Consider the following 18,990-nt stretch of genomic DNA (forward strand, 5'->3'; position numbering starts at 1 on the left):
ATTCGGTTATTTTCTATGCAAGTCCTCTTTTCTGACTCTCGATAATGTGATGGCTTATTAATATTTCTTTTAAAAGTAACATCCTATTCAATTATAGTCGTTTGATTTTTGCTGAATTGTTATTGTTGACTTTTTCACAATAAGATTTAAAAAAAAACAAAAAACATCTCTTTCAAATTTCCTCCGTTGCAGTACTGGAGTGCAACCATTAGGGGGCAGTGATATGTTTTCCCTCTGGTTTTTACGTCAGCTGTAGACTGCCCCGTGTGGGCTCCACACACCGACACAAATGTATAAACACTCGTGTGATTTGGTGGATTTGATGTCTTGTAGGTATGTCAGCAATTTTCATATGTAGTTTTTGGGTGAACGCGGAAAGACGACGCGTAAACTCTTCGAGTTGTAATCCCTGAACACTTCCGTTACGTCCAAGTTTTTACGTCTACAGCGAATTAGCGACTGCTAATTTAGCTAGCAGGAACTTGACGGATTTAGGCACAAATAGTAGTCAGGGCAGGAGCTTTAAACAGCCTGCTTAAAAATCCGTTCATAATTATGATACACCGAGCTAATCAAGCCAAGGCTTTTCAGTGTTATTACTCATGACACAGTCAACGGTAAATGTCAGTCTCAAAATCAACTGTTTTTATTCTTGAATAATACAGCCAACCAAAAGCTGCTTAAAGTATTTTTTATTAAGTTTTTAATCTGTGTTGAAACTCTCGGAATGCACTCATTTTATCATTGCTTCTAACCTGTTTGCACTGTAATCAACTGTGACTTATCTTCATCTTCCTTGTCTTGTTGAAAGCATTAAGCTCTTTGTAACACGGTTAAGTAAAGTGCCATATAAATGAAGTTTATTCATTATTTTTGAGCAAGATTGAGATCATCACTGAACCTGGAGAACTGTGATTGAAAAGCGGACATTTGTTTGAAATCATTTACTATATATTGTTGTTACATTGCAGGACCAACCTGCTATAGACATTCTGTCAGCATGGCGTCATCTTCCAGCTTTGCTCCTCCTAAACTTGCCGACTTCATCCTCACAGAGCGCCTGGGCAGTGGCACCTATGCTACTGTCTACAAAGCCTACAGAAAGGTGACTTGGTGGAGGAGGAACCTCACACAGAATCGAGTGAAAGTTGTGTGGTTCTATTGAAGTTACCTTTAATGAAATATTATATTTCAATGAACATCAATAAAAGTGTCTGCTGCACTCATAATTTTGGATTTAACGCTCAACATGAAAGACGAAGTTTTGCTCCTGTCACTTTGCAGGGAGACAATCGAGAGGTGGTTGCAGTCAAGGTGGTTGGGAAGAAGACTCTAAACAAGACATCCACAGAGAACCTGCTCACAGAAATAGAAATTCTCAAGACAGTGCGTCACCCTCATATCGTCCAGCTAAAAGACTTTCTGGTGAGCTCAGTCACGATCGTCTATGGATGTAAAGTTTCAGTGTCAGGATCTGATAAACAGTAACACAGTTTTACCTGAACAACAGCTGTAGTTTTGTTTTGAATGTGCCTTCAGTCGTCTGAATCCACATCTTTTCATCCTCCTGTCATGTTTTTCGTCAGTGGGATTCTGAGAACATCTATCTGGTCCTGGAGTGGTGTTCAGGTGGAGATCTGTCCCGTTTCATCCGCAGTCGCAGGATCTTGCCTGAGAAAGTCGTCAAACGTTTCCTTCAGCAGATCGGTGAGTCATTTGCAGACTTACCTAAATCCCCCCCTCCCCAAATATCTTCTTGTCTACCTTGCATTTTCATCGGTTATACATGTGGTAATAATTTGAATGCCTAAAGTGCCTTCAGGTTTTGTGGTGCAAGTTTTTGCTTATCACAAGCTGTAGGACTTCTCTGATGTTTGTGGAATTTCCCAGCGTTTAGTTGTTCTCACTGTGTATGCGCTCTGAGCAGCCTGCGCCCTCCAGTTCCTCCACGACCGAAACATCTCACACCTGGATTTGAAACCCCAGAATATCCTTCTGAGTGGTTCTGTTCTCAAACTGGCAGGTGATCCCATGCATCCTCACACACTTTCACCTACATGTAAACACACATTTGGCCCCAAACTTGCATGTGCGCAGAATTGTTGATCAGCACATGCTTCATGATTTATTTTCTTTTTTTTTTTTAAAGTAAGCTACACACTATTGCTTTAAGAGTTGTAAACAGAGTTAAACTGGGATTTTAGGACAGTTGTTTGGAGGATTTTAAAATCCTCTGAGAATGCTGACAAAATATGTGTTTTGATTTCTTGCCAGACTTTGGCTTCGCTCAGTACATGTCACCCTGGGACGAGCAGAGTGTTCTGAGGGGGTCTCCTCTTTACATGGCCCCTGAAATGGTGTGCAGACGGCAGTACGACTCCAGGGTGGATCTGTGGTCCGTAGGAGTCATTCTTTATGGTGAGTACATGGTGTTGGCCGAGCTTCAGTGGATCTGTGAGGGTGGAACCATACATCTGTTGAAGAAAAATCCCTGATAGCAGCCATAATAAAAAGAATCTAAGCAGTATACTCGTGTGAGGGATACATATTTTTTCAGCTATAAGTTGCTTCTATTTTTAAAGATATAATGCAGTCTTCTATTTTGATTTGTACTTTTTGTGGATGTAGTGACACTTATTTTACAATCACCAATGTCAGTATTGTTAAGAAGATCTATTAAGTGGAGTCTTGCACTGTCTCCCACTGCATTTTGCCCGTCAAGAAAGTAAACCCTGAGTTAATGTTTTTATTCAACCTTAATTGTAATGCTTATTTTTCATACTTGTGTGCTTTATTGTGTGTGTTTGTGCATCTCCGTTTCTCTCAGCAGTAAAAATCAAATGAGTTGTTTGTCCGTGCAGCCTTGAAGGAGCTCTCCCACTAAGAACAACAGACAGAACTGCCATTTAGATGAAATAACTCAGTTTGAAGCTCTTTGTAGTGACTGCACATTATCCCGCCTTAATGATGCTCTCACTTTTGTCTGCATGCATGTAGAAGCGCTGTTTGGACGAGCACCTTTTGCCTCGAGGTCATACGCTGAGCTGGAGGATAAGATCCGGAGCAACCAGCCCATTGAGGTAAGCTATAAATGAGTTCCTCGTTAGTGAGCATACAGGAAAACATGGATGAGTCACTGCTTGGTTGACGCTTGCGCTCATTAACAGAGTTCCGTCGTTTTTTGAATGCGTTTGTTATATAAATGTCTAACATCATGGCTCACATGAATAGTCGGAAGACAGCAAAGAAATATCTCGGCGCAGCTCAGTAACCAAAGCCAGAGCATGACCTCAATTTAATTAACTGATTTTCAAAGAGAGCACAAACCTCTGCCAAGGGAAAAAAAATGCCGCTAATGGCCATATTCTGCCAATGGCCTAGAAAAGTGCTCGGAATACAGGGTGCACATGTTGATCCAAATTGCTTCGAGAAGTTAATTCTTACCTGTAAATCCGGGCGTTGGTTGAAATGTCCTGCTGAACAGCAACAGAGTGATTATATGACATCCTCGATGTGGTTGCAACGCTGTGGTACCTCAGCACATCAGGATTTAACTGAATCAACAGAGACTTGCGCAATAAAAACACATCACCAGATCAAACGGGAATTTAAACAGGCAAACTGATTAAGAGTCAACATGCATGTTGTGCACCACGTCTAGGGTGAACAGCAGCACATCAATGACCTGAACAAAACAGAAATATGACCTTTGAATCAAACGATGCCTCATTAATTATCACCCTGACCAAGTTGTAAAGCAACAATGACGCTAAATCAAGACAGTTCCAGGCTGAGAGGCATTGACGCAGACCAGCAGTCCCCAAACCAGAAAGCCTCTTTCTCAGGTGCAGCTCAACCTGGGTGGAGTTAGAGAGAGGAGAATAGGGAAGGACGACGCAGAGCAGACTGTACTGTACACCTGTAAAAAAGCAAACATGAAAACCATGTCTTCACAAATGTGAGTCCTACACTTTTTCCTCCTTTCCAAATGGGAGATTTTTCTGCAAAAAGTTGAAGTTAGACAATAACTGTATCGATATGTCTGAAGTTTAATCAAGCAATCCTAAAACTACTGGAGGTTTTCCTGCTTCCTTTGTGAACTTTAAGTATTAAACCACTAGATGGTGCACTTCCACAGTTCACCTGGTAGTGCACTCCTTGTCCTACTCAAGGAGGACTGACATTGAAGACAGTAGTAGACAAGTACCGTCCATGAGCATGTCCTTCGTTTAAAGAAACAGTGTACAGTACTGATAGAACCAGAGGGTGCTGATTGAGGGCGTACCTTTGTCAAGACCAACACCCAAAGAAAAATAAGCTTCTTTTTGTTATATTGCATGCATTCCTGCAATCTGCTGCGTACTCAACCCCACTGCTACCAATAGTAATGGATAGATTTAGTATTACGGATAACTGTATTTTTAATGACGGAAGGCTTTCAACCTAATGATTGAGCTCAATGAATTGCATTAGCGTTTGGCCCATTACCCGGCGATTCACATCAACACTTTAAGGTCATCTTCTTACAGAAAGGAGCGATGTGAGACTCGATGGTCCTTGGCAACAATGTGCTGTCCTTTCCACTGGATTGTTGCGTGGATTGAGTGCAACATAATAAGGTCGTGTTTTGTGCATCAGCTCCCTCCAGGGGCTCGGGTATCCAAGGACTGCCGGGACCTTCTGTTGCGGCTGCTTGAGAGAAATCCAGATGCCCGGATCACCTTTGCAGAGTTTTTCACGCACCCCTTTGTGGATATGGAGCACATGCCAAGTGCAGAGAGCTTAGGGAAAGCGGTAAGAGAATACAAAGAAAGGGAAATATTGTGTTCATGCCTACCAACATGGTTGTGTATTTGTCATACACAAATGCCTTAGCCTTGGAGAGTTGCAGAACCTCTTCGATCAATGATGCCAGTTCCTGTTTCTTCTCTTCAGAAAGAGCTGGTCCTGCTGGCTGTTGAGAAGGACCAGGAGGGGGACAGGTCCGCTGCTCTCTCTCTGTACTGCAGTGCCTTGGAGCACTTTGTCCCTGCTATTCACTGTAAGAGCAACAAGCACTCTCGTACAATATCCGAGGCTTAAAGTCCTCAACAATGCTCCAACTTTGTTTCACCACAATGAGCTAGCAAAATAAACTTACTACATTTAAAACCAAAACTTCTCTCTGTTCTCCCCAGATGAGACAGACCGACAACGTAAAGACGCCCTCAGGCAGAAGGTAGGCCTCAAAACACCCATTCACAGTTGGATAGCTTTCTATTTTCAATTGGGTCTTTTTTTACACTCTAGTGGCTTTGAGTTGGAATGAATTCTCCTCTATGAATACCATATGGTGTGGATGGAGAGCATATGGGGTGGTTGACGTGATTAAGTTGAGCCAATGTAAGAGGACTTCCCGCAGGTCAGCCAGTATGTATCCAGAGCTGAGGAGCTGAAAGCCCTGGTGGCCTCAGACAACAGACTGAGCTTTGAGGAGGCCCGAACCTCCAGGGATGTCCTCCGAGGTAAAGAACACAGCTCAGCACAGAGGCACAGCCAAAGTATGCAGCTATTGAGCTCGTCTGGCCAGGAGCTAAAACATTTAGTGTATTTTGTTGTGAATGTCGAGATGAAAAGTCCATATCATGGGGATTCCGACCTCGATCTCACTTTAAAATAAAAAAAAAAAAAAAAATTACACTTCACAACAACCAGCATTTAGCATTCAAATGATTATCATGTGCAGGTTGATTCTACGAATGCTCCTGAGGGCCAGAGATAAAATTTAATCACTTTTTATCAAGATTGACACGACTAGATGAAACTTGCATCTACCTGCAAAGCACTAGGCTGAAACCTGCTAGTTTATACTGCTGTGACTAGACTAGGCAGTGGAGTGTTGACCAGTGGGGAGTTGCAGTCTTGAATTGACAGAGATGGGCTAGTTCACACAACTGGTGTAACTGGTCCTTAGTCTTTACTTAAACCCATGAGGAAAAGCTTTTCCCTGCTGCCCCAGAGACCACAGTGTCAGGGTCAAAGGTCTGATGTAGATCATCCCGTAGCCAATCAGGAAATTCAATTCAGCTGAATCTTTACATGCAATATTCATTTGAATTGATAATTATAGTACTCAAAGTGGTCTTTTCCTTCCACTGCAGAAATGTCTCGTGACCAACCAAGGCTGCTGGCTGCTCTGGAGGTCGCCTCTACTGCCATAGCTAAGGTCAGACAGGACAGCTGCTGGATGCTTCAGCTAAAAAAGACGAGCCGTTTCTCCCCTCCTACATCAGGGATAGGAACTGATTATCGTTTATGCCTTGTGGTTGGCTGATTTAGGACCAATTGTCCTATTAATTCCATAGTTTGTCAGCATGTTTGACTTTGAGTCCGAACATGTTAGAATAAGGCAGAACCTCCCACATATTAACTCTACTTGAACAGCCCACACACAAACCAGTGATTCATGTCCTACTTCAAATTCAAAGAGAGACTGGCAGCATCCACTTTGTTGTTCTCTCTTGACAATAAAGCCCCACAAATAGCAGTGTGTGTGTTGGTGGGCCTGATGTATTTAAAGCCTTATTTCCCACTTCATGAGGAATTTCCAGCCATATAGTGTTTTAGTGGGTACATTTTATGCTCAAGTATTTTTGTGTATTATTGAGAATATGGTTGGAGAAAGAAGACCAGGATTTTGTTGCACTTTAGAATGTTTGTAATCGGGTTTGATGGACAGTGTAGTTGTTAGTTTAGTTGTTTGTAGTTAGTTGTCAGATGAATCTGAGAATTTGGAGCCATTTCTCAACCGGAACTGGTTTTGGTTTCCCTACCCTACCCTTCACAGGTTGCTTTTCAAGTCACATCCCTGCTTTGATCACTCAAACAAAACCATGTATTGAGCCGTTTTGCTGGTTTGATGTTGTCTAAGCCATTGTGTGAATGTCCTAACATTTGTGTCTCTTTGCTGTTGACTGACAAAAAATATATAAGAACGGCTGCAATGAAGAGACTGAGACAGATTGGCCCATGGGTAGCATTAGTAAGATTAAATCAATGTGTGTTGCCTCACTTTCAATTTTCTGATTTAGGAGCAGACTGGACTGGAAGATCAGGAGGCCTTGGATGTGTACCAGCAGTGCTTAGGAGAGCTGCTGTTGGCGCTAGCAGGTAGATCAACTCCCGTCTCTTACAGCTACACAACCACCCCACTGAAGCTCAGGTAGTAGAGTGACAGAAGAAATTAAAACTATCTTCTACACCTTCATGTACTGCTTGTACACGCAGGGACTGTTGGAGTGTAGCATGTGTCCAAACATGTCTTTTTGCAGAAATTGAATAGACTAATAACAAACTGGCAAAGGCAGACTGAAGTGATTGACTTGGAGTGAGAGAGAGAAGGGCACTTAATAAGTGACAGACAGAAGAAGTACTTCAACAACTCCGCCTGTGGCCAAGCGTTCCATCAGGCCGGGCTCATGAGCTCATCCAGAAGTGCGGCCTAATGGAAGAGTGATCCAGATGTGGCTGTGATTTGGGATGAGACCCAGTGCCAGCGCCCTGCGTGTGGTACAAGAGCCCTTCCATCTGTTTCACATTCAGGCCACACACTTCACTTCTTTGTGGTATTGCACTTTGGAAACAAATAAAAATGTTTATCTCTCTAATTGACGAGAGCTTGACTCATCCGACCAGAGCTATGTAGGTTTCAACCAGTCGAGGATGAACATACTGTTACGATAAAACCTTAGTAGTGCGGTTGTGTGATCTTTTATTTTTGACAAAAACTTCATACTTAGTTTCATTCCGGATATTTCAGAGCAAAAACTAAAACTTTTTTTTTTTTTTTAGATAGTTCTGGTAAAAACTGAATATTTGAACTGCACCGTTCTGTAATTGGTGAGGATTGATTGATGTTCAAGAAAGCTGGAGCTCAGCTTTTAGGCTGATATGATGAAGTATGCTTGCACATGCTTACAAAATCCCAGCTGAACATTTACGTTAATATGCAAGTTTTTATTAGTTCAGCAGAACTTTCATCCTGTCAGTGGATCAGTAATACTGATCCACCAGTCCAGCCCAGCGAGCCTCGCTGTGTGGCCCAGCAGATTCCACCAGGGGGATATTTGTTACACGTTTTCCTGCCACCAAAGAGCCCTCCTCCTCTTCCTCTTCCTCCTCTCTGGGTTCACTGTCATTCTCCCCTCTGGGACTGTGAAAACACCAGTCTACATTAGAACCATTCCCACCCTTGAGCCTCCGGTCTGCACGCTCGTGAAATCCAATCTAGTAGTTGACCTCCTCTTGAACAAACAAGATGATTTGGTGGAGGACTCTCTCCTCCCTTCCTCTACTCATTATTCTCTCCCTCTCGCTGCCAGCCGAGCCACAGGGTCGCAGGAAAGAGCTGCTCCACAGCGAGGTGAGTTCTGGTGGTGGGGGGCTTGTTCATGGCAGCTTCAACTGATCACCTAGCTCTGAGTAGACGTTGGGTCACGTGACCTCGGGAGTTTTTTTCAATGAAAACAAGCACTTTATTTTTTGTGGTTAACAACAAATAATGTAATCCATCATCTAAATTACTTTTTCATACAGATCCATCACTGTCGCCCTTGTAATTGGATACTTAAAGTGCCCAGAAGCTTTTTGTTTTCTTTTGCAATATGTGGACCACATGACCAGTGCGCAAATGTCATTCTGTGCATTGTTTTGGTTCTGCGGTTGAGTGGCTAACAGACAGCATTAGGAACACTAGCTCGTGAACAGAATGCAGCGTCACTAACATACAACTAATTAATATATTTTCCTCGGTAGTTCCTGTGTGTAATATTAGTCAGAGATAAATGAGCCAACTGGAAAGTGGCAGGTATAAATTTCAAATCTTAAACGTTCGCTGTTTGGCTCTTAGCTGAGGGACGGTTCTAGGAGCTGAGACGACAACATTTATCTCCCGTTGCCCAGTCGTGTCTATTGTCTGTCTTCAGAACCTTATGGGACGGTAATGAATGTTCAGGGATTGAGTCAAACCCTCAGGTATTACCATGGAGAGGGTGTTATGGTTTATGAAAAAATTTTGGATTTCAAAATGCATGAAAACATAACTGGTGGTCTTATGTTTTCTTTGGCAAGTGACCGGGGTGTAAGCAGGATAATGCCCTTCGAGGTGCATGTACCGAGGAATTAATGGACTGTGAAGGCAACTGTCTGACATGCAGCATCGTCCATTAATTCCTGATGATAGACACCTTGTCAAGAATTATCCCCTACCTCACCACCTTGTTCAGTTAAACTACATACATCAGTTCAGACATGAGCTCCAACGTACTTCATTAAAGTGGAATTTTGATGTTGCAGTAAATTTGCTGGGTGTAACCACCTCGACTTCCAACACTAGACTTGATGTTCTACTCTAGAGAACACATGCAAAGACTTTGTGCACGTCTGCCATTAATAGTCTTTTGTTTTTGTGCATTGTTCAGCCAGCAACTGCGTCAACGACAGACATTAATGGGGGGGGGGGGGGCTGAGTGGTCCTCATAGACCTCCCTATTTGAAGTTTTATGGATGCTTGTCTTGAGTAAATTCAGATGCGGCTTTAATAATCTTACGCAGCATTAGGGAGGCAGCTGGGGGGGGGTTGGTGATGGTGGGGGTGGGGGTGGAGTTGGGGGGGCCGGTTAGATGGAAAGCATGTGTGAATGTGAGAACTCAAGAGTCAACACGTACTGCCATGACTGGCCTCCATGTGCCTTCACATCTACAGCAGAGCACCGTTTGGCTGCTCAAAGCTAATTCACCATCACGGCCTCTCGTGACCTTTGATTATCTTGTGTAAACAGATGGGAAAGTCTTTATGGCTGAACATATAAGAAGTCCTGGGGCCATTACTTCAGTATGTGTTCCATCAAACAGCAAATCATCGATATATGTACCCTCTTCCGTCCTACCCGTGCAGATTTCTTCCACATTTATGTAACTCAGTGATTAAAGGGATTGTGATTAAAGTGCTGTGGCTACACAAGTTTGGGATCAGGCAGGGATCCTAAAAACCTGTGGTCAGAATGATTGTTTACCGCAACAGATTAGTGTTTTACATTACGGGGGCTGTCCATTTAGGTCCCCTCATTATTACCTAGCAGATACTGCTGCAGTAATAAAGTTGCTTTATCGTAAGACATAGTCATAATACAGCCAGGTAGGAGGTGCAGCCAGGAACCTTGAAAGTCCTTATGGGAGTGTTTTACCACATTAAAGAGCAGCCTCAAGTGTAAGATGACAGTGGTTACTACGAGCACATGTGCACCATCTGAAATGTTTTCTTAATTTTCCATAAAGGGCTTCTGCAGCAACTTACAGTGCTGTTGCAGTTCCACACATTTTGGAGGCTTGCGAGAGAAAGCCTTGTGAATGCAAAGCAAAATTAAAGGAAAACATGCCGAGATATCCTGATTTTTAGAGGACTGCACCCTACATCTGCCGCTATGCAACTATGTGGCATCTTTCATTAGACCTTTGCTGTGTTGTTCCCCGTCACAAAACACAACTGACTGAACAGTACAAATTATGGCAGGTAAAGGCATCTTCATGTATTAAAATCTGAGTTTCTGTAGAACAAAATTGTAAAACAAAACCAAACAAAAGCGGAACATCCCATTTGCCACATGGTTTTACAGTACAACCCAATCAGGAATCGAAATTCAAGAGGAATATTTGAGGAGAATGCATATCACTCAGTGTATAAAAGTCATTGATACCAACACCGGTTGTACATATAAAAACTGATGCAAGCACATATATTGAAAGTGTAAGTTGTAATTGAACTATTTTTAAAGAGATGTTGTTTCTCTCACCAGATTAAAAGCCTCATGAGCAGAGCTGAATACCTCAAAAAGAACATCAAGGTGAGCATGCATGTAGGCTGTATGAGCAGAGTTACTAGGAAGATCGTTGAATTTTCTCACTGGTGATTCTGATGTGGGTCATCACGAAGTCTTTTTGCTCTCATATCTGTTTCTAACTACATGTTGCCTCACTCGTGTTCGTTGTTTAGATGCAGGAGACTCAGAGGGACGTTTCTCTGGATCGAGAACCTCTTGCCGACTCAGTAAGAAGCAGTGAGTTTCCTTGCTTTGTTGTATAAACTGGTCTTCTGAACATAGCGGTGTTTTTAAACCTTACAGTTGTGCTGGGAGGTGACTGTAGAGAGGTTTTGTGTATGGAGGGAGGGGTGGGGGGCTTATGTGATGAATGGCCACCAGAAGTTGTAATGAAATATTCTTCCAGCGAATGTTTTTCACTTGTAAAATCTGAGCCGGCCACCTCACGGGATGTCTGGCTCTTTGATTCCGCCTTGTCCAGGGGCGGACCGCTCTGTCCTCTTGTTAGTCGACCTTGTGAAAGTTGGTGCTAGCAGAGTAATCCTGACCAAAAGAGAACACCCCCCCCCCCCTCTCTCTCTCTCTCTCACACACACACACACACACACACACACACACACACACACACACACACACACACACATTCTGTTAAACATGTAAACTTCGAACCACGAACAGAACATTTAGTACTAATCTAAACAGTATAATAATAAACAGTACCTGTATTATTAAACAGCTGTGTATTATTTATGCTAGACATATTTAATGGAGTTGAACTCTCCCATCTACAACCCATATACACATCTCCTAATTCTCAGTATTTTCTAGCTTCAGCTCCTGGATGGATAGTGAATACCTAAAGCCTGGACAATATCCTGTTCTCAGTGAGAAATTCCTGTGGAATTATGGATAAAAAAAAGTGTGTGTGTGTGGGGGGGGGGGGGCTGGGGGTAGGGCGGCAGGCTGCTCGAATTTCACGAAGAACGTGGCTTCTCATTCTGCTGCTTTTATTTTAATAAAACCACACCATAGTCAGCCATTCTGTCTGGCAGGGGTCCAACAGTAGCTGTAGGAGAGAGGAGCGCCGCAATGGCCAAGTCTGTCTGGTGATCCTCGACCACACCAAAACAAGCTACAAGGCTTTGCTAAGAACGCTACACCGAAACCATCAGATCTTAAACTGAAGACACTGAAGCCAGCGGCCTGGTTATGTTGTTCTCTCTAGGATCAGAACCTTCTCTGACTGAATCAACATCACCCGCACAATCAGCATAACGGGTCTGAGGCGTAGCTCAGCTCCTCCAGGCTTATGTCTGTGAGCTGCAACATGGTGTTTGTTCAATGTTTGGTTTAAATCTGTCAGGATAACGAGTGGTGGCTGAGGGCCGAGCAGCTGACTGCTCATTTAAATCCAAGTGGCCTCTTTAATTATATTCATTTTAGATTCAAATAAAAATGAATCTAAAATGGCAAGAGAGCAGGAGAGCCTGTCACCCGCCACACATGAACATGTGTGTGATGGCTTGTAGAGATGCTTGTGCTGCAGGATTCTAACTCGCTTCATTCGTTCATTGGGGATGAATACTTGAATTTTTCCCCCTTATATCAAATATTTCAATATTCAATAACTGATTTTTTCTGATAGGCAATATTTATCTCAGCTGATATCACCTCTATTAAACCAACTTATATGATTGTCACATTTTGTAGATTTTTTTTTTGTGCCACCAATAAGGAACAGTTATGCTGTCATATGAAATTCTTTCAATATATCCACAAATTCACGTCAATATTAAAAAAAAAAAAAAAGATTTCATATCCTTGGGTTTTTAAGAAGGAATCATGGTAAACTGCCGTGAAGCTGACTGAACTGTTGGAGGAAACTGTAAATAAGAATCCTGTTCCTCGGGGGCTGTGAGCTAACACACATCAATCATTTCTGTCTTCTCAGCCTGCTGTTTGCAGTAAGCCACCATGGGAACCGACGGCCGCGCCACAGCGTCAAACTGCCTGTTTGTCTTCGGGTTGGAGTTGGAGCCAAACCCTCACCTGATGAGGTTTCTCCCTGGGCCAAATCAAATCTGCATCACACCTCACACTAACCAACAGTGTATGCTGTCTGGGTGGGAATCAGCAGCCAAATGTGGCCAATGTTTTGGTCTTTGCCTGAAGTTTTTTTTTTTTTTTTTTTTCCCCAACAGGTGTCAATTAAGGAACATATTTTAATTAGACGTGAAAAAAACTTGTAAAAGACTGAAAGCTGCTTGTGAATTTTGGATTTGCACACTAGTGAATGGGAAACTGCCTCCCCAGCTCCTTACACGGTGTTGTTGCACTGTTAAGCCTCACATCCAGCTTGTATAACATGAGTGGGTTTACACGAGGATAGAAAAAGTCAAATTACTTCGTTAGTGTGACTAAAACAGCAAAAACAACATATTCCTGGGCAGACAAGGAGGCAAACTTCATGCTTCCTCATCTTAAGGAGTCCTCAGATTTTCTTTAACCACTGAATTTATGTCCGCTGGCCTCCACTTGCTCCTTTCTTTGGTATGTGATGAAAATAGGTTGTGGATTTGGACTTTGTTGTGTAATTGTTCCCTGTTCACATATACTGGGAGAAGGAAGGTAGTCTAATTAAATGACTTAATCAAGCTAAAAACGGCAGTTGTGCATGTCAACTCACTGCCATGCTAAATAAGGCAAGCCAAGATGTCACATTTTGGTTCAGAAAAGTATTTACAGCATGAATGAACTGGAAATCTGAAAATACTGTACGGAAACTGTGATCTTAAGAAGTATCCTAAGTGTTTTGTACTGTAGTATTCTGTTGAGGCCACTGCAAACACAGACACACACAGACACACACACACACACACACACACACACACACTCCCCGCTGCCTTTACTGTGGGTCAACCACAGGCTCACCATGCTCTCTCCACTGATGGAGCCCTTTCCACCACTATGAGGGGAAAACTGGAGAGGTGCGGCCTCTGCCTTATTTACACTAGAGTTGCAGGTTTGGCACTGGTCGGGTATTTAAGGGATACAGTGAGTAGTGACTCAAGCAAAGCCTTCATAACTAGGCCTCTGTGAAACGCTAAAAAGCCTAGCAGCCGGTGGCGGGCCGATAATCCTCGCTGTTGTAGGTCTTCATGGACTGATTTCAAACAGGTTTAAATATTCCAGAAGGGAGCTTTAATCTGAAGGCAGAGAAAACACCTGAATCAGGAGTCAAAGGAGAAAAGTATGTCTGCTGGAAAGATTTCCACACTGCTGTCTTGTTTGATTTTTTTTTTTTTTTAATTTGAATGTTTATACAGCTGTTATTTTATAATGTATTTATTAAATGGGAAATTCAGTGCAAAATAAAATGGCGGTCTCTAAAGCCGCTGCAACGTCTTCAGACATTTTGTCAACAGCACAAAGCAAACTCTTGTCCGCAGTCATCGTCATCATCTGGAAGGCTTCTCCGCAGAAACGCCTGGCTGGTGTCCACAAGAGGAGGAGAGAGGAAGGCGGGCGAGGGAAAGTAAGGACATTTCATAATTATATGATTCATAAGGATGTCTGGGAAACTAAAGACACGGAATTTGAACATTTCCAGATCTTAAAAGCTGTGGGAGATGCATACGAGCATTTTATCTTGTTTCCCTGTGATTGATGGTAAATCCAATTATTTTCATCACACTCGTTCTGTCTCATATATCGCCAACACCCCTGCACTTAACCCCAGTTTCTCCGTACTGGAGCCAAGAAGTCCCAAGTGATAAAAAGATTAAGTCAGTTTTATTCTTATAGCAACAAGTCACAACAAGCTATTCCATGAAAGTAAAAATACAGTAGACCCAGAATCATGAAACTGATTTTGTTGAAAGAGACTCATGAAGAAGCAGGAACAACTTCCTTTTGACAGACGGAAATGTTGAGGCAAACCCGGTGCGGGCGGCCGTCTGCCTCAACCGGCTGGGGCGAAAGGGAGGGAGAGAGAGAAGCCAAGTTTCCATCAATGCATTTTGTTGCTCACTTTAATCGCATTAGGTATCAGCAAAATTCTGGGGGAAAAAAAAGTTTTTGTTTGCTTGAGGTGATTTTTGCTTTTTTTATCGCACAAAAGGAGCTGTTTCCACGGTCATTGTCTTCACAGATATTCCCAAACTCTGTCTTTATGCAACATGTCCAGCACTAGCTGCCATTAACGAAGAGTTACAACTTGTCCAGGTGAAGTTAATTCCTCCAGATTTCTCTCCGTTTCCTTTGCTCCTGGATGGACTCTTCTCGTTCTTCCGCTCCGTTACAGCCACAGCCAAGTGAGCCATCATCTGGCTCTTCCATGTTCCAAACCAACTCATTTGCATTTCTTTTTTTGCTGCATGTCCACAGTTCACTGAAGATTTGCTTGACAATGGAAACACAACTCGTGATGGAAGGAGAGAGGCGGACAAAGACAGAAAGAGAGGGACACACACATTGATACACAACACCAAATTAATAGCGGCTGTGATAATAGAGAGGTAACCAATAATGACAGCCTTTGAAATATAAATATAAACAAAGCTTGTCAAAAATACCGTTTCAAAAATTAGCATGGTAGATGGGAAAGCAGTGGTTAGCGCTGCGATAACATGTAGCATCAGCTGGGTTGAAAATGTAGCTCCATCCATTTTAGTCACAGGGAGTTCAACAGCCTTCTGGAGGTTTCTGTGGTTCTTTGGGTGTTTTTAGTCAAGAATAATCTGGTTTATGTGGCTTTGGCGACAACACAGTTATGACTGAAAACCTGGGTGACAACCGTGAAATGATGGATGTTTTTCCAGTCAGGGAGGTTCTGGTGAAAGACTCCAATGAGTTGCATCATGGGAAATGTATAGTCAGTTATTTTATTTATTTTAATTTTAAGTCAGAATACATTTTGACCTTTTCCATGTCTAAATCCGTGTCTGACTCACATGAGGATACAATTTTAGAAAGTCATGAGTGACTTTTGGGGAAAACACCTCAGTTCAACTCCAGAGCGCGGCTCTACTGGCTGTCGTTTTAACCGATTGTTTTCAAATCTAACCAGGACTCTGAGTAATGTTTGTCTTCTGCACTACCATCTGCTTAATTACATTCACCTGGCATGCTGGGTATAAATGACTCCCAGACTGTGTGGTTAGAACAGAGAGCAGCATGGCCCTGAGTCCTGGAGCAACAGGATGGAGAACCAGTTGGTGCTGTGGGGGGGCTCTAATTGCTTGACAGTGCCCATGGTGTTGGCTCAGCTTCACGGCTTTAATCATGTCATGAGCATGTTTCTGCCAGGAAAACTTTGAATGCAGTTTTGACCCTTGCGCTTGCTTTGTTGCTTGTTTCTGGGAGTACAGCCAGTTTATATTGCCCCAAAAACTGCTGCGTAACTCAGAGAGAAAAGAGAGAATCTAAAATGGAAATTTTATCCCTCCATCCTCCAAGTCACTCCGTCTTTTCTCTTTAACCACAACCTAATGCATTGTGGTTTTAATTGGCTTCCATTTCCCTTCAGCTCCAACTGCCCCTTCCCGCCCCCTCTGTCTGGCTGTGGATACTGGTAATGGCTCAACGGTCGTGTCATATTGGCATCAACTCCATCCATGAAGAGGGGCGTCTATGTTCTAGACCTGAAGGGACCGGGTGACTCCAGGACCCTTTCCACTGACAGAGAGCAGGTCGGCCTTTCACTGTGGCTCCATCATGAATGGAACATTGTACCTATAAGAGACAAGAGCCTCCTAAATCCTGGGGTTCCTCCCACTTTGGAGGGAGTGGGGGTCAGGGGGTTTGTTTCAGGGTAATGTTGAATAAAGATAATTTAGAAAATGGGCTCCAGCACAGTGCTGCCTCTGTAACCCCCTTGTTCCCCTGCGCACATGCTCGACTCCCCCATGTACCAGAGACTGCTCTGCTCATGTTTGTTTTGATATTGCTCCCAGAAACAGGGAGGCGGGGGGGGGGGGGCTTAAAGGGGGCGGGAAGGTTTAGGATGCATGGAAATGGGAGATTTGGACTGAAGACAATTTAAGTAAACGGTATTTACGAAACAAGCCGCATTGCCTCTTTATCTGTGTTTTCATGACATGACAGTTTCTTGAGGTTAATGGAAAACCCAGAGAAGATGTGCTCTTCAGGCTCACACATGGTGAGGTTTGGCACCTGCAGCTGAAGAAACAAACCTCCTAAATGCTCAGCACATGTTGGTTTTGTCATCCACAGTTGTGGCATCTTTGGTTGTCGCGTAAATTAAAACAACAACCCCGAAGGTTTGGACCTGGTGGATGTGAGGACACCTGTAGCTCGCGGCGGTAATAGTACAGGTCTCAGAATTCTTGAGGTAGCAAGCAAACTGCTGTCCTATTACGGAACAAATCAGGGAACAATTATCCCTATTTGATTGTTGTGTGAGCTGCCATGATCTGATTGGCCGCACTTGGCATCGTTCTTTGGCGTATAGAACCCTGGACCTGTTTTAATTAGATAGTTTTAGCAGCAAAGTATTAGTGGATTATTGAGCGTACGACTGGATAAAGAAGATGTGCCTTATGCAGAATGATGTGAAGAATGGGTGTTCGGTATAATTTTGCTGTCATTAATTGTTTGTCTCCAGTAGCTTTCAGCAGCAAGTTTGTGGCAAACATTTTCAACTAATTCTGGATTCACCAGCAAGTTAAACAAAAAAACTCCCTCATCAATCCAAGACTTCTAACAGTGAGTAACTGATGCACAAATAACAAGGTTTTGGCGCAGTATTACTTTCATATCGCTATTTACTTTTGTAAACGGGACGTAGGCTCGACCACAGCTGCTGCGTTGGCAATAGATGCTGTCTTTTGTGACATTTATGTGTATTTTTACATTCCATACATGACGTTACAGCATCCTGCACTTCACTAACTTTGGAAGTAACTGAGTTAAGGTTTCAAAACAGGGGTAGGCTGCACCCCACACTAGTATTTAATCTAACTTACTCTTTTACAAGTTGTTAATGACTTGTAAATACCTGACTGAGTATGGAACGAGGCCCAGCTGGTTGCTTGTTCTGAAGCTTTGGCTTCATCCCACTGTTGGATGTCAGCTAGGATTGTGAATAAACTGAGAAGTGCACGAATCAGTCGGATCAACTGACACATGCCTCCTCGTCTGGCTGCCTGCCTTCCCACTTGAAAAGTCAAGATGGTTTGATTACAGCTTCATCCTCTTTGATGGACTAGCTTGTGAGCGCCAAATGTGAGCGTGTCGTGCGATGAGTAGACACTTCACATTCCTCACCAGGTTTCACTTACACTGATATAATCCATGAAATATTAGAAACATGGCCACATGCAGTGCTCACTTTTGAGTCACTTGGCTGAGTCCAGTGAGATTTTTCGAACAATAACCTCCTCTTTGCTTTTAGAGGCTGCGTGTAGCACGCGACAAAGCGGCGGTAGAAACTGCTGTATGTCAGTATCTGTTCTTTACCTGAATATTTGTATTTTACAGGACTTTGGGCTTTTACTCCTCTATCTGCTCCTGTTGAAGAAAAAGATTTTGCATTGGAAGCATGATGACTGCAACACACTACAGTCAAACACAACCTTTGGTGGTCAGTTGTTAGAGGATTAAGTTAAATACAGCAACATCATGGAGAACAGGGATTCTCAACTGTTTCTTCTTGAAGGCCACAGAGCAGCGGCTGACAAACACTGATGTGCAATGTGTAATTCTACTTGTGATATCACCTGGATGACCAGTGTATAATTTTGAATGGAGACTTGCCAGAGTACTCATTCATCTGAGTGTTTACCCTGGGAACTGTGTACTTCTTCCACCTCAGCTACAAAATCTTAACATATATGTACTTCAGTGAAGTTAATTTGAGGGAAACAAAACATGAAAACCTGTTTTCAAAATTGCAAATTGCAATGTGGAGTTTGTGCAGGATTCCGTCTCTGTGAGTTCACACATTTCACAAACAAAACTTAAATGCCTCTTTTAAATGGTCGTGAACCCCCCCCCCCCCCCCCCCCCCAACACAATCCTCTCATGTGAGAACATTACAGTCTGCAAGAACGTAAGTGACGTCTGGAGCGACAAGAAACCAGGTTTAGTGACACACGACACATGGAGACACAGT

General features: G+C 43.0%; 1 protein-coding gene across 3 annotated transcripts; it reads left to right on the plus strand.

Moving 5' to 3' along the window:
• The first annotated feature begins 216 nt into the window (after positions 1-216).
• On the plus strand, positions 217-14,242 carry ulk3 (unc-51 like kinase 3). 3 transcript variants are annotated; one of them, XM_086195674.1, is made up of 17 exons: positions 217-333; positions 972-1,105; positions 1,285-1,425; positions 1,587-1,707; positions 1,928-2,023; positions 2,275-2,418; positions 2,998-3,080; positions 4,639-4,794; positions 4,936-5,041; positions 5,178-5,218; positions 5,402-5,504; positions 6,141-6,205; positions 7,071-7,149; positions 8,361-8,401; positions 10,833-10,880; positions 11,030-11,093; positions 12,808-14,242. In XM_086195674.1, the coding sequence occupies exons 2-17, from the start codon at positions 1,001-1,003 to the stop codon at positions 12,822-12,824; spliced, it is 1,410 nt and encodes a 469-aa protein (XP_086051800.1). In that variant the 5' UTR covers positions 217-333; positions 972-1,000; the 3' UTR covers positions 12,825-14,242. The 3 variants fall into 3 exon arrangements, with proteins under 3 accessions (XP_086051800.1, XP_086051792.1, XP_086051808.1); XM_086195666.1 differs by having other exon boundaries at positions 11,030-11,083; XM_086195682.1 differs by lacking the exons at positions 8,361-8,401; positions 10,833-10,880; positions 11,030-11,093; positions 12,808-14,242 and adding an exon at positions 7,311-7,863.
• The last annotated feature ends 4,748 nt before the right edge of the window (positions 14,243-18,990 follow it).

Source organism: Aulostomus chinensis, chromosome 2 (genome assembly GCF_037954235.1).
Source record: "Aulostomus chinensis isolate RoL2024-O1b breed Wild chromosome 2, RoL_Achi_v1.0, whole genome shotgun sequence".
Classification (NCBI taxonomy): domain Eukaryota; kingdom Metazoa; phylum Chordata; class Actinopteri; order Syngnathiformes; family Aulostomidae; genus Aulostomus; species Aulostomus chinensis.

Bases quoted from the DNA above. Each gene is read 5' to 3' on its own strand.
- ulk3 (XM_086195666.1), top strand. From the start codon at position 1,001: ATGGCGTCATCTTCCAGCTTTGCTCCTCCTAAACTTGCCGACTTCATC. The intron at 2,024-2,274 runs GTGATCCCATGC...ATTTCTTGCCAG, and splicing joins TTCTGTTCTCAAACTGGCAG to ACTTTGGCTTCGCTCAGTAC. The intron at 3,081-4,638 runs GTAAGCTATAAA...TTTGTGCATCAG, and splicing joins GGAGCAACCAGCCCATTGAG to CTCCCTCCAGGGGCTCGGGT.